The 15,816-nt window shown below is 44.0% G+C and overlaps 1 protein-coding gene across 1 annotated transcript in view; it reads left to right on the top strand.

Annotated features, from left to right (window-relative positions):
* The window catches only part of asmt (acetylserotonin O-methyltransferase), an 80,593-nt gene extending 74,209 nt beyond the window's left edge, over positions 1 to 6,384 (top strand). Inside the window, exons 7-8 of the mRNA XM_061879906.1 lie at positions 574 to 696; positions 5,791 to 6,384. Of these exons, the coding sequence (XP_061735890.1) occupies positions 574 to 696; positions 5,791 to 6,014 (347 nt within the window). The 3' untranslated portion in view covers positions 6,015 to 6,384. The remainder of the gene's footprint in view (positions 1 to 573; positions 697 to 5,790) is intronic.
* The last annotated feature ends 9,432 nt before the right edge of the window (positions 6,385 to 15,816 follow it).

Below are 15,816 nucleotides of genomic sequence, written 5' to 3'. Positions count from 1 at the left end.
TCTTTTCTTTTCAGCTCCTCCTTCCCGATGCGGATTTTACTTTTTAAAATGTTTACTATTGTTGCAATATGCTTGTTAAAATGAAGGATTTTCCGGGGGGTTTCTGATCACTTGTGAGGAGTTGGTAGAACAGCGGGTAAAAGTATGGACACACCTGTATCAAATTAAGGTAAAGTTAAAGGAACTAATGATGGCGAAATTATTCTCTGCATATCACCCTTTGATCACCACTCTGGGAGGTGAGGGGAGCAGTGAGGAGCAGCGGTGGCCACGCCCGGGAATAATTTTTGGGTGATTTAACCCCCAATTCCCACCCTTGATGCTGAGTGCCAAGCAGGGAGATAATGGGTCTCGTTTTTATAGTCATTGGTATGACTCGGGCCGGGGTTTGAACTCACAACCTACCGATCTCAGGGCTAGACCAAGGGCCACAGTGGGCTGGACTAATTTTGCCGGGGGCCAGGCTCTCCATTTTTTGTTTATTTTTCTTTTCCATCCCTTCCTGATTTGTAGTCCAGGGGACCCATCCCAGGTGGCATCAGATGAAGAAAACCACACTTTGTGTCTTTTCAGGTGACTTCTTCAAGGACCCCCTGCAGGAGGCGGACCTCTACATCCTGGCCAGGATCCTCCATGACTGGACGGATGAGCGGTGCCTCCAACTGCTGAGGAGAGTCCACGGGGCCTGCCGAGCAGGTGGGTCAGAGTCTCTGGGGTTTTCAAGCTGGGTGGGAGTCTGAGGTCCTTGGCACGAGACCAAAAACCGTCTGGCCCAAGGTGTGAACATCCATCACTGGTGAAATGAATTACAGCTCCAGGATCTCGATCGTTCAAACCCTTCTGGGCAAGAGACCTTAATCGGATCCCGGGTCGGCACAACAAATGACATCTTCATCTGAGGAGACACATTCAATAGCCACCTGCAGCACTTTCTTTACTTCTGATCGGTTCTACACATTTCTACAAAGAAACAAGACTTTTGAAATATTTTGTAAGACCAGCACTGAGACCTAAGAGGAAATAATATAATATAATAATGTAATTATTCAAATAATAGCATTATTCACATCTGAATGATGCTCTATTCATGGTATATAGACTGTATTTATATTTCGCTATAGTCTGGGAACAGGGGTGTCAAACTCATTTTAGATCAGGGGCCACATCGGGAAAAATCTACTCCCAAGTGGGCCGGACCGGTAAAATCACGGCACGATAACTGAAAAATAAAAACAACTTCAAAAAGTAAAAAGAAATTCTACAAAAAAATTTCACAGCGCAAACAATTCTGAGAATGTGGGGACCTGGACCTCACTCGGGTGCTAGCTGCTCACCTGTGTAATGTGACGGCAGGAGTCTGAAAGTGTCACAATCCTCAAGACGAGGACATTTAAATGTGGAAAAATATATTTCTCTTCTCATTTTTGGTAGGTGCGGCTTAAATAAAGGTGCACTCGCTATCGTCTGGAACAGGGGTGTCAAACTAATTTTAGATAGGGGGCCACATGCGGAAAAATGTACTCCCAAGTGGGCCGGACTGGTAAAATCACGGCACTATGACTTAAAAATAAAGACAACTTCAGAAAGTACAAAAAATTTCAACAAAAAGATTTCACAGCACAAACAATTTTGACAATGTGGGGACCTGGACCTCACTCGGGTGCTAGCTGCTCACCTGTGTAATGTGACGGCAGGAGTCTGAGAGCGTCACAATCCTCAAGACCGGGACATTTAAATGTAGAAAAAAATATATTTTTCTTCTCATTTTTGGTGTGTGTGGCTTAAATAAAGGTGCACTCGCTATCGTCTGGAACAGGGGTTTCAAACTCATTTTAGATCGGGGGCCACATGCGGAAAAATGTACTCCCAAGTGGGCCGGACCGGTAAAATCACGGCACTATGACTTAAAAATAAAGACAACTTCAGAAAGTACAAAAAAAATCAACAAAAAGGTTTCACAGCACAAACAAGTTTGACAATGTGGGGACCTGGACCTCACTCGGGTGCTAGCTGCTCACCTGTGTAATGTGACGGCAGGAGTCTGAGAGCGTCACAATCCTCAAGACCGGCACATTTAAATGTGGAAAAATATATTTTTCTTCTAATATTTTGGTGGGTGCGGCTTAAATAAAGGTGCACTCGCTATCGTCTGGAACAGGGGTTTAAACTCATTTTAGATCGGGGGCCACTTGCAGAAAAATGTACTCCCAAGTGGGGCCAGACTGGTAAAATCACGGTTACATAACTTAAAAATAAAAACAACTTTAGATTGTTCAAAAAGTACAAAAAAATTTCACAGCACAAACAATTTTTACAATGTGGGGACCTGGACCTCACTCGGGTGCTGGTTGCTCACCTGTGTAATGTGACGGCAGGAGTCTGAGAGCGTCATAATCCTCAACACGAGGACATTTAAATGTAGAAAAAAATATATTTTTCTTCTCATTTTTGGTGGGTGCGGCTTAAATAATGGTGCACACACTATAGTCTGGAACAGGTGTGTCAAACTCATTTTTAGATCGGGGTCCACATGCGGAAAAATGTACTCCCAAGTGGGCCGGACTGGTAAAATCACGGCACAATAACTTAAAAATAAAGACAACTTCAGATTGTTCAAAAAGTACAAAAGCATTTCACAGCACAAACAATTTTGACAATGTGGGGACCTGGACCTCACTCGGGTGCTAGCTGCTCACCTGTGTAATGTGACGGCAGGAGTCTGAGAGCGTCACAATCCACAAGACCGGGACATTTAAATGTAGAAAAAAATATATTTTTCTTCTCATTTTTGGTGGGTGCGGCTTAAATAAAGGTGCACTCGCTATCGTCTGGAACAGGGGTTTCAAACTCATTTTAGATCGGGGGCCACATGCGGGAAAATGTACTCCCAAGTGGGCCGGACCGGTAAAATCACGGCACTATGACTTAAAAATAAAGACAACTTCAGAAAGTACAAAAAAAATCAACAAAAAGGTTTCACAGCACAAACAAGTTTGACAATGTAGGGACCTGGACTTGACTCGGGTGCTAGCTGCTCACCTGTGTAATGTGACGGCAGGAGTCTGAGAGCGTCATAATCCTCAAGACCGGCACATTTAAATGTGGAAAAATATATTTTTCTTCTAATATTTTGGTGGGTGCGGCTTAAATAAAGGTGCACTCGCTATCGTCTGGAACAGGGGTTTAAACTCATTTTAGATTGGGGGCCACTTGCAGAAAAATGTACTCCCAAGTGGGCCAGACTGGTAAAATCACGGTTAGATAACTTAAAAATAAAAACAACTTTAGATTGTTCAAAAAGTACAAAAAAATTTCACAGCACAAACAATTTTTACAATGTGGGGACCTGGACCTCACTTGGGTGCTAGCTGCTCACCTGTGTAATGTGACGGCAGGAGTCTGAGAGCGTCATAATCCTCAAGACGAGGACATTTAAATGTAGAAAAAAATATATTTTTCTTCTCATTTTTGGTGGGTGCGGCTTAAATAATGGTGCACACACTATAGTCTGGAACAGGTGTGTCAAACTCATTTTAGATCGGGGCCACATCGGGAAAAATCTACTCCCAAGTGGGCCGGACCGGTAAAATCACGGCACGATGACTTAAAAATAAAGACAACTTCAGAAAGTACAAATAAATTCAACAAAAACATTTAACAGCACAATCAATTTTGACAATGTGGGGACCTGGACCTCACTCGGGTGCTGGTTGCTCACCTGTGCAATATGACGGCAGGAGTCTGAGAGCGTCACAATCCTCAAGACCGGTACAATCAAATGTGGAAAAATATATTTTTCTTCAAATTTTTTGGGTGGGTGCGGCTTAAATAATGGTGCACACGCTATAGTCTGGAACAGAGGGGTGAAAATCATTTTAGATCAGGGGCCACATCAGGAAAGATCTACTCCCAAGTGGGCCGTACTGGTAAAATCTCGCCACGATAACTTAAAAACAAAGACAACTTCAGAAAGTACAAAGAAATTCTACAAAAACATTTCACAGCACAAAAAATTTTGACAATGTGGGGACCTGGACCTCACTTGGGTGCTAGCTGCTCACCTGTGTAATGTGACGGCAGGAGTCTGAGAGCGTCACAATCCTCAAGACCGGTACAATCAAATGTGGAAAAATATATTTTTCTTCAAATTTTTTTGGTGGGTGTGGCTTAAATAATGGTGCACACGCTATAGTCTGGAACAGGGGGGTGAAAATCATTTTAGATCAGGGGCCACATCGGGAAAAGTCTACTCCCAAGTGGGCCGGACTGGTAAAATTTCGGCACGATAACTTAAAAACAATGGCAACTTCAGAAAGTACAAAAAAATTCTACAAAAACATTTCACAGCACAAACAATTCTGACAATGTGGGGACCTGGACCTCACTCGGGTGCTAGCTGCTCACCTGTGTAATGTGACGGCAGGAGTCTGAGAGCATCACAATCCTCAAGACCGGGACCATTAAATGTAGAAAAATATATTTTTCTTCTAATTTTTTGGTGGATGCGGCTTAAATAAAGGTGCACTCGCTATCGTCTGGAACAGGGGTGTAAAACTCATTTTTAGATCGGGGGCCACATGCGGAAAAATGTACTCCCAAGTGGGCCGGACTGGTAAAATCACGGCACAATAACTTAAAAATAAAGACAACTTCAGATTGTTCAAAAAGTACAAAAGCATTTCACAGCACAAACATTTTTGACAATGTGGGGACCTGGACCTCACTCGGGTGCTAGCTACTCACCTGTGTAATGTGACGGCAGGAGTCGGAGACCGTCACAATCATCAAGACGAGGACATTTAAATGTAGAAAAAAATATATTTTTCTTCTCATTTTTGGTGGGTGCGGCTTAAATAAAGGTGCACTCGCTATCGTCTGGAACAGGGGTTTCAAACTCATTTTAGATCAGGGGCCACATGCGGAAAAATGTACTCCCAAGTGGGCCGGACCGGTAATATCACGGCACGATGACTTAAAAATAAAGACAACTTCAGAAAGTACAAATAAATTCAACAAAAACATTTCACAGCACAAGCAATTTTGACAATGTAGGGACCTGGACCTCACTCGGGTGCTAGCTGCTCACCTGTGTAATGTGACGGCAGGAGTCTGAGAGCGTCACAATCCTCAAGACCGGGTCAATTAAATGTGGAAAAATTTATTTTTCTTCTAATTTTTTGGTGGGTGCGGCTTAAATAAAGGTGCACTCGCTATCGTCTGTAACAGGGGTGTCAAACTCATTTTAGATTGGGGGCCACATCGGGAAAAATCTACTCCCAAGTGGGCCGTACTGGTAAAATCTCGGCACGATAACTTAAAAAAAAAGACAACTTCAGAAAGTACAAAGAAATTCTACAAAAACATTTCAATGCACAAACAATTTTGACAATGTGGGGACCTGGACCTCACTTGGGTGCTAGCTGCTCACCTGTGTAATGTGACGGCAGAAGACTGAGAGCGTCACAGTCCTCAAGACGAGGACATTTAAATGTAGAAAATAATATATTTTTCTTCTCATTTTTTGGTGTGTGTGGCTTAAATAATGATGCACACGCTATAGGCTGGAACAGGGGGGTGAAAATCATTTTAGATCAGGGGCCACATCGGGAAAAATCTACTCCCAAGTGGGCCGGACTGGTAAAATCTCGGCACGATGACTTAAAAATAAAGACAACTTCAGAAAGTACAAAAACATTCTACAAAAACATTTCACAGCACAAACAAATCTGACAATGTGGGGACCTGGACCTCTCTCGGGTGCTAGCCGCTCACCTGTGTATTCCTCCACAGGTGGCGCCGTTCTGCTGGTGGAGGCGTTGCTGCGCGAGGACGGCGCCGGCCCGCTCACGGCGCAGCTCTACTCCCTGAACATGCTGGTGCAAACCGAGGGCCGGGAGCGCACAGGGGCCCAGTACAGCGCCCTGCTGACTGCCGCCGGTTTCAGCCAGGTCCAGTATCGACTCACGGGCAAGATCTATGACGCGGTTCTGGGCCTTAAGGAAGGAGGAACTTAAAAACAAGTCAAATGACAGACACGGCTAGCCTGGTGACCACAAATGATCAATTCTACTCCAAACTAAGTCATTTAGATGTTTTATGTATGAATTATAGCACTTTATTAGTATTCACAGAGATTATTAACAAGCTATTCTTGCTATTTTTGCCACTGTTTTTGGAGGAACAAAAACTTCTTATCAATATTTTTTTTAAATAATGAAAAATAATAACAATAATCGTTGCAACATTAGATACTTTTTAAGTTGACAGATTGAACCATTTTTGGATAACATGCATTTGTTTCTGTCAAAATCGAAAGAAGAAGTACATTTAATAATAAAAAAATAGTGTTCTTGAGATCACACACTGAATATTTTTTATTGGAATGTTCTTGTTGGACTGGACTTGAATGATTTATGGACTCGGCCCCACACTTTCCCAAAATTTCTTCTCTTTTCATTCCCCAGCTTGTACTTTTGGAGTTTTTCCTTGCCTGGTCGTGGTTTTGTGCAGCCCTTCGAGACACTCGTCATTTAAGGGTTATATAAACAAATTAGTGATTTCATGTATACGTTGTTAACCGCTGGGCCACGACTACCTGTCACAATGTATGAAGTTAGCCCAATTATCATTGGATATATACATACTATACATATATGTATATACATAAATATCGAATAAATCAATCAATCAATGTTTATTTATATAGCCCCAAATCACAAATGTCTCAAAGGACTGCACAAATCATTACGACTACGACATCCTCGGAAGAACCCACAAACGGGCAAGGAAAACTCACACCCAGTGGGCAGGGAGAATTCACATCCAGTGGAACGCCAGTGACAATGCTGACTATGAGAAACCTTGGATGTGAGCAACCCCCCCCCTCTAGGGGACCGAAAGCAATGGATGTCGAGCGGGTCTAACATGATACTGTGAAAGTTCAATCCATAGTGGCTCCAACACATCCGCGAGAGTTCAGTTCAACGCGGATCCAAGACAGGAGCGAGAGTCCCGTCCACAGGAAACCATCCCAAGCGGAGGCGGATCAGCAGCGTAGAGATGTCCCCAACCGATACACAGGCGAGCGGTCCATCCTGGGTCTCGACTCTGGACAGCCAGTACTTCATCCATGGTCATCGGAACGGACCCCCTCCACAAGGGAGGGGGCGATATAAGAGAAAAAGAAAAGAAGCGGCAGATCAACTGCTCTAAAAAGGAGGTCTATTTAAAGGCTAGAGTATACAGATGAGTTTTAAGGGGAGACTTAAATGCTTCTACTGAGGTAGCATCTCGAACTGTTACCGGGAGGGCATTCCAGAGTACTGGAGCCCGAACGGAAAACGCTCTATAGCCCACAGACTTTTTTTGGGCTCTAGGAATCACTAATAAGCCGGAGTCTTTTGAACGCAGATTTCTTGCCGGGACATATGGTACAATACAATCGGCAAGATAGGATGGAGCTAGACCGTGTAGTATTTTATACGTAAGTAGTAAAACCTTAAAGTCACATCTTAAGTGCACAGGAAGCCAGTGCAGGTGAGCCAGTACAGGCGTAATATGATCAAACTTTGTTGTTCTTGTCAAAAGTCTAGCAGCCGCATTTTGTACCAACTGTAATCTTTTAATGCTAGACATGGGGAGACCCCAAAATAATACGCTACAGTAATCGAGACGAGACGTAAGAAACGCATGGATAATGATCTCGGCGTCTTTAGTGGACAAAATGGAGCGAATTTTAGCGATATTACGGAGATGAAAGAAGGCCGTTTTAGTAACGCTTTTAATGTGTGACTCAAAGGAGAGAGTTGGGCCGAAGATAATACCCAGATTTTTTACCGAGTCACCTTGTTTTATTATTTGGTTGTCAAATGTTAAAGTTGTATTATTAAATAGAGGTCGGTGTCTAGCAGGACCGATAATCAGCATTTCCTTTTTTTGGGCGTTTATACATATATATATATTTATATATATATATGTATATATTCCGCGGCGGACAGCGGAAACGCTTTAAGGACACCCTAAAAACCAGTTTCAAGGGCTGTGCTCTGGACCCAGAGACCTGGGAAGCCGTTGCCCAACACCGTTCAAACTGGCGCTCTGCAGTCTGGCATGGTGTAGCAGACTTCGAGGAAAAACGGATCCATGAAGCCGAACAGAGGCGACAGCTCCGCAAGACCAGAGACTGTTCCTCCCTCTCAGCCAACCACCCCCCAGCCATAACCTGCCCTCACTGCAGCCGGTCATTCCGTGCAATGATTGGCCTCATCAGCCATCTTCGCACACACAAATCAACGTGAAGTCACCTGGTCATCTTCGAAAACGAAGGACGAACATGATATATCTATATATATATATTTATATTTACACTGTATTGCCCTTACCTCTGGGCCGATACTGAGGGCGACTGTGTTGACCAGTTTGACGCGTGTAAATGATAATGTCCAATACTGTAGAACTGTGATTAGATATGACAATCCGTTTATCTCCAAGCTATCAAATTAAATCAAACGTATGCTATACAACAAAAGAAACTCACTATACGTTCAATGATACGTCTTGACATAACACGACACGATCGAAAACTGTATGTCTTCCAATCGCCCTCCCGTGCTCACACCTAGACCCAATTGAAGGAGGTTACCAGGGTAACCACACCACCGCAACCGTCCCATCCCTGTCAACACGTCCTGGTTCTTAACAGGAAGTGGGTGGAGCAATTTGCCGAATAGGAAACTCAACGTGGTCTGAGCCAAGCATCAATTAGAGAAAATAAAATAAAAACAATATATACAAATAAGGACATTTGGCCCCAACGCTCCGGCCCCCGGTTGAGAAGGGCAGGATGCCATGAACAATTCAAAATAATAATAACAATGGAGCCACAAATATAAAAAAATAATCATCTTTAAGTTTCCTCTTTTCAGAGCAGCTTTAATGCGCACAACTTTCTGATCCACATTGTCATCATCTTGTGGTTTCCAGTTGAGTCCCCACGTTCAGGATCCAGGCAACTGACCTCTCAGGGTCCTTCGCTGCAACCCCATACTCCAACTTATCAGTTGGCCATTCCTCCTCTGTTTTTTCCGAAACTCAGGACCTTCTGTGCATCTTTTGTGAGTCAGTAGGTCATCCAATTTATCTCCTGTTGAGGCTTTGTCTGCAGGATTTTGAGTGGGCTTAATGTATCGCCATTGTGTTTCCCAAACCTCCTTTTCCGACCAAATATGCGTTGCCTAGCAACGCCCTGAATGTTGGGAAGCGATACAATATCCTTTTTAAATGGCAGTTCCAAAGTGTATTTTCTGTCTTGAAGTTTGCACGTACAGTTGTGATCAAAATTATTCAACCCCCACACAATTTTGGTGTTTATCAGGTAGGGCATTTATTCCTTATTTTGTTTATAGTCATATCAAATAAAGATGCATTAAATAGACAAATGCAACTTGAATTACAACATTATATTTCGTAACATACCAAACAGTGTCATTTCTTTTAATATCACATTGACAAAATGATTCAACCCCTTGAAGATCATAACTCTTAAGAACAGAATTTGAATAAGGTCTTTTCAATCAGGTATTGAAAACACCTGTAGATGTGATTAGAACCATAACGAGCAACAATTAAACTGATTGAAAAAGACTGTGACGCTCAGCTTCTTGTAGATGGTCAATGGTGTATTTGCAACATGGTGAAGTCCAGGGAGTGGTCAAAGAAGTCAAGAGAGGAGGTAATTTCTCTTCTTAAGAAAGGATATGGATATAAGAAAATAGCAAAGGCATTACACATTCCAAGAGACACAGTTGGGAGCATAATTCGCAAGTTTAAAGCTAAAGGCACAGTGGAAACACTACCTGGGCGTGGTAGAAAGAGGATGCTGTGTGCGTACAGTGGTGAAAACCCCCAGGTAACAGCTGAGGAACTACAACAGGACAATGCAGAGGTTTCGTCCCAGACAATAAGGCGCGCACTACGAGATGAAGGCCTCCATGCCAGAACTCCCAGGCACACCCCACTTCTGACTACCAGGCACAAGTAAATAGACTCCAGTATAACAAAAATCATCTGGACAAACCCCAAAGGTTTAGGGGAACTCTTCTATGGAGTGATGAGACAAAAGTGGAACTCTTTGGGCCTATGAACCAACGTTATGTCTGGAGGAGAAAAAAATGAAGCTTACAAAGAGAAGAACACCTTGCCTACTGTTAAGCATGGTGGGGGGTCAATCATGCTCTGGGGCTGTTTCTCTGCCTCAGGTACTGGGAATCTCCAGCGCGTTCAAGGCATTATGAATTCTATTTCCTAGCAGGATATATTAGCTGCAAATGTCATGAAGTCAGTGACGAAGCTGAGGCTTGGGAGACGTTGGACCTTCCAACAGGACAACGATCCCAAGCATACCTCCAAATCAACATCAGAGTGGTTGCAGAAGAAGGGCTGGAAGACTCTGGAGTGGCCTTCACAGTCGCCAGACCTAAATCCTTTAGAAAAGCTGTGGTGGGACTTGAAGAAGGCAGTTGCAGCACACAAGCCCAAGAATATGAATGAACTGGAGGCCTTTGCCCAAGAGGAATGGGCTAAAATACCTGTAGATTGTTGCAAGAAGCTTGTGTCCGCTTATGTATCACCTTTGAAGGATGTCATTACTGCCAAAGGGTGTTCTACTAAGTACTAAAGATGCATGGAACTAGGGGGTTGAATCATTTTGTCAATGAGCTATTAAGAAAAATGTCCTTTTTTGCTATTTTGTAAAATACAGTGTTACAATTTAAGTTGCATTTGTCTATTTGACACATCTTTATTTGATATGACTATAAACAAAATAACAAAATACGGAATAAATTTCCAACTTGCTAAAACACCCAAATTGTGGGGGGGTGGGGGGGTTTGTTGAATAATTTTGATCACAACTGTATCACTCATGACTTTCATGAACTTCTAGTCATCTCCAAAAATCTCTTGTGTTTTCTGATGACCGGTAGTTAGAATCACGGTGGTATTGGTTGTGCTGCTGCTCCTCCAGCTTTGCTATAGAGATCCTGTTAACAGTAGTCGTGGAGCACCCAATCTTCCGTTAATGACCCACCCCAATAGGGTCTTAACGGCATATGGTCCATTTCCATGGCTGTTGATCATTTCCCAGGGTTCAAGCAGTTTAGAGGCATTGGTTCCAATCAATAGTTCCACTTTGGCTTCAATACGAGGAAGAGAGATGCCATCCAAGTATAGCCATTTTGCCAACTCTTCTTTATTGATAGATAGATAGATAGTACTTTATTTATTCCGTCAGGAGAGTTCCTTCAGGAAAATTACAATTTTCAGCACAATCCCATTCAAGATCAGACAAACATTACAGGGAGACAGAACAGGATCGCTGACGGGTCTGCCGGCTTCCAGCGCCCCTTAGAAAAAAGATGAGATACAGGTAAACAGAGGGGGGGGGGGGGAAATAGAAGATTAAAATAAAATTAAAAAATCGGTCTTAGCCTGGGCCCTGGAGAGGGGGTGCAGACTGAGGCCAAGGGAAAAAAACAACTCAACTCATAGCCATAGAACACATCCCTCTTCCATGTGTGTAAGAGGGAAACATCAAAGAACACAGAGGACATTAAAGACATTAAAGCAGCAGATACAACCAGCCATTTCTACATACAGCTATGAATAAAAAGTAAAAGAAACATATACACTGCGGTGGCCTCTGCGGTGTTCCACGCCATCGTCTGCTGGGGTGGAGGGAGCATGGCCAGAGACAGGAGCAGACCCAACAAAGCAACCAAGACAGCCGACTCCACTCTCGGCCAGTGTCCAGTCCGCATGGATGAGCGAGGATACGTCCAAGGTGACTGAGGGGTCCGACACCTGCTCACGCAGCCAAAACATGGCATAGCCTCTCCGTCCCGGCGCTCAGTGCCAGCTCCGCAGCCCTGTCCCCTCATCCGCATCACCTCCAGTCCCTCCAAACCGACTCCGTGAAGTGAAGTGAATTTTATTTATATGGCGCTTTTCTCTAGTGACTCAAAGGTCTTTACATAGTGAATACCCAATATCTAAACCAGTGTGGGTGGCACTGGGAGCAGGTGGGTAAAGTGTCTCGCCCAAGGACACAACGGCAGTGACTAGGATGGCGGAAGCGGGGGATCAAACCTGGAACCCTCAAGTTGCTACCAACCGAGTTATACCTATTGGCATGAAGTGAAAAGTGTCTAAAGTTCAATCGGAGGGTCCATGGATGTCTGAGTTCTACGTCCTGTCCACCTCTGACCTCCAGAGGATGTACGATATCGCCGTCCTCCCTCCATCCCCTGCCGGCCTCCACAGACATGATGAGGTTGTTTGTAGTTACAGGCATCCTTTTTTGGGTGTAAACTTTGGGAAGGTCGTAGAACTGGCTTGAAATCTGTAAATCCGTCGGCATGTAACTGGAAACTGATGTTTTGGGGCCCATGATTAGGAGATTGATATTAGTTTTTCTTCCTTTTAAGTTGAGCTTTGTCATCTAGCTTTCAGAACAAAATGTATCTGTGCTGCCCGAATCCAGGAATGCGTAAGTTTGTATGACCGTGTGTCCTTTGTTGGACTTTATCTGTACAGGCAGAATTGACAGAGTTCCATTTCTGTTACCAGCCCCCTTTTGTCCACGTTTGTACAAATATTTCTGCATTAATCACAGATGGTTCCCTTGCCTTATTTTGGGTTGGAATGAGGTTGTTTGCTCTTTCTTTCCGACCAATATGAAGCAGACTTGGATGGTTTAGCTTGCATACCTTGCTTGTCACAATGCCTGCTAAGATGTCCAACATGTAGACACCCAAAACAGATTCCTTTCTGTCTTATGAAAGTTATCTTCTCCTTGTGGGTCTTCTCCTCCAACTGAAGACACTGGTCAAGAGGGTGATTTTCAGAGCAGCAAATACAGGCGTTTGGGGTATGAGCAGGTTTGAATCTGGTTTGGTCTCCCGCATCAGGGGTTGTGGCAAAACTGCTACTTTGGAATTTGGGTTTACTTTGAGATTATATTCCTGTCACAGGCTAACTTTCTGTACCTTGTGGTGTATTCTGGATGTCTCCAAAGACTGGGTCGGAGACAATTTTCACCTGTCGCTCAATGAATGCAACGATGTCTGAAAACGGAGGTCTGCGATGGTGGTTTTCCATTATGTTGCATGCAGAAACTCTCCAGCTTTCTCGTAGCTTGAAGATCACAGTTTTCATGTTAGCTGGCATATTAAGTTATTGCATGTACCGCACGTTTTCCATGGCAGTGCAACATTCTCGAAGGTAAGGAGAGTAGGCTTGCAGAGCTCGTACATCTTCAGATTTGACCAAAGGCCAGTTAAACACTTTCTTCATGTTGTTATCTGGTACTGGTCACCAAAGTGTTTTTCCAATAAATATTTTGCCATTTTGTATCCTCTCTCTGGGGGCATGAGTTGACAGCTACGCACCAGTTCTTTAGGTTGACCCCTGGAGTACATTTCCAGATAGTACAAACAGTCTCCTTTGTTGCTGGCGTTTTTCTCAATGCATTCTGCTGTGTTGGATCCGCTTTGGACTGGACTCTCGCGACTGTGTTGGATCCATTATGGATTGATCTTTCACAGTATCATGTTCTCATAGTCATCATTGTCACCGACGTCCCACTGGGTCATTATTGTCACCGATGTCCCACTGGGTGTGAGTTTTCCTTGCCCTTATGTGGGCCTACCGAGGATGTCGTAGTGGTTTGTGCAGCCCTTTGAGACACTAGTGATTTAGGGCTATATAAGTAAACATTGATTGATTGATTGATTCTACAAATGTTCTGACAAAGGTTCTGTACTAGAGATGCGCGGATAGGCAATTATATCATCCGCATCACCAAAATCTTCATCCACCCGCCGTCCACCCGAACCAACCGCCCGCTGAATTACATCAGAGGTTGGCCACCTTTACCACTCACAGAGCTATTTAAACTGTTTCACAGAGTAATGAAGACGTTGTCGCGAATATTCAATTGCGTTTATCCTGATGACAAGAATATGGGCGTTCTGTGAAGCCATTGCCTTAGACAGCTTCAACAACATGTACGAACCGATTGTTGGTCCGGCAGCATGTTGTGTGCAGCTTCCGCAATCTCACGTATGAGATTGAAAGACATACTGGGTGACACAGAGTACACTGATGGTTGTGATATAAACAACTTTAACACGTACTAATATGCGCCACGCTGTGAAGAAACACCATACAAGATTGACAAACACATTTCGGGAGAACATCCTCATAGTAACACAACATAAACGCAACACAACTAATACCCATAATCCTTTGTATTCATGACACATCCTGAATATATTTTACACCGCGAATAATAGCGTCTCCTATTGACTTCTTCGCTTTATGACACAGGTCTTAAATGGCTCTTTGAATGGCAAAGGATACCGATCCCAGCACCATGTATACGAAATATTTCCGGATGCTTCAACCGCCACCCGCCCGAATCTAATTAAAATCTAATTTTTCGTCATGTCAACCGCCTGACCCGCGGTTTACCCGCGGACTCCGCGGATGAGACCGCAAACCGCGCATCTCTATTCTGTACAATAAGGGATCACCATCAAAATAGGGAATCTGCCTGGGTGGGAGAAGATGAGATCTTTGCAACGACATTTGCAATGTTGCGATCTCATTTTGCCTGTGCAATAAATTATGTAAAGTGAGGGTGCCATTGGTTGGAGGGGAAATGTTAGTTTGCCCTTCTTGCTGTACAGGGGGGGTCCAAGTGGGTTGTAAGGCTATGGTCCTGCACGGTATTCCAAAAGACCTGCTGCCGGTTTGGTATTGAAGATGTTGGTTGTGGTTGTACCTGAATGGGATTAGGTTGTGAAAGATTGAACTGTTGCTCTTGCCAAAATGCGGGTGGTTGAATGGGAGGTGATGTCCTATATTTTAGTTGCCATGCTGTTGATTGTTGTTGCTCAGATGGAAGGTGTATAGACTGTGGTGGAGGTGGTGGTGAAGCTTGGCTTGACTGCTGCTGCCTGAGGGGTTGATAGTCTTGAGCTTGGGGGTTGAGAGTGACTGGTGCTTTAGCCTGGAGGTTGAGAGTGATTGGTGGTTCCTTGGTTCCTTTTAAGTAGGATTTCATGCCACCAGATGCTGTTTTGAGGAAGAATAAATGCTGGATGCTTTTAAAACTGCTAATTTTGCATCAGCATCCAGGTCCATCATTTTGTTTTTCTTTCCGATTCATTCCTCCTCCTCTTCCAAGGCAGGCTTTTCCTTTAGAGCTGCAGAGGGCAGCCCTTTCGGCCTCTGCCAGTCTGCGAGCTGAGGAGGTGCTTGATCTACTAGAACCTGAGTGTGTGCAACTGCCATGCGATTTGTGACTTGTAACATTAGAAATGCTGTCATTCGGATTGATTTCGTTTTCCAAATCCTCCATATTTTCCAGGGTTGGTGTTTTTATCCGGGTGTTAACATGCTCGATGAATTCATGTACACTGATTAATTGGGCAGGGTTGCAGGGTGCATGGGAGTTTGCCCAACCAGTCTACATGTGCTTTGTGGACTCGGAGAAGGCATTCGACCGTGTCCCTCGGGAAGTCCTGTGGGGAGTGCTCAGAGAGTATGGGGTATCGGACTGTTTTATTGTGGCGGTCCGCTCCCTGTATGATCAGTGCCACAGCTTGGTCCGCATTGCCGGCAGTAAGTCGAACACATTTCCAGTGAGGGTTAGACTCCGCCAAAGCTGTCTTTTGTCACCGATTCTGTTCATAACTTTTATGGACAGAATTTCTAGGCGCAGTCAAGGCGTTCCGGTTTGGTGGCCGCGGGATT

This window comes from Nerophis ophidion, linkage group LG19 (assembly GCF_033978795.1).
Source record: "Nerophis ophidion isolate RoL-2023_Sa linkage group LG19, RoL_Noph_v1.0, whole genome shotgun sequence".
In the NCBI taxonomy this organism is placed as follows: domain Eukaryota; kingdom Metazoa; phylum Chordata; class Actinopteri; order Syngnathiformes; family Syngnathidae; genus Nerophis; species Nerophis ophidion.
This window is presented reverse-complemented; position numbering and strand designations above follow the sequence as displayed.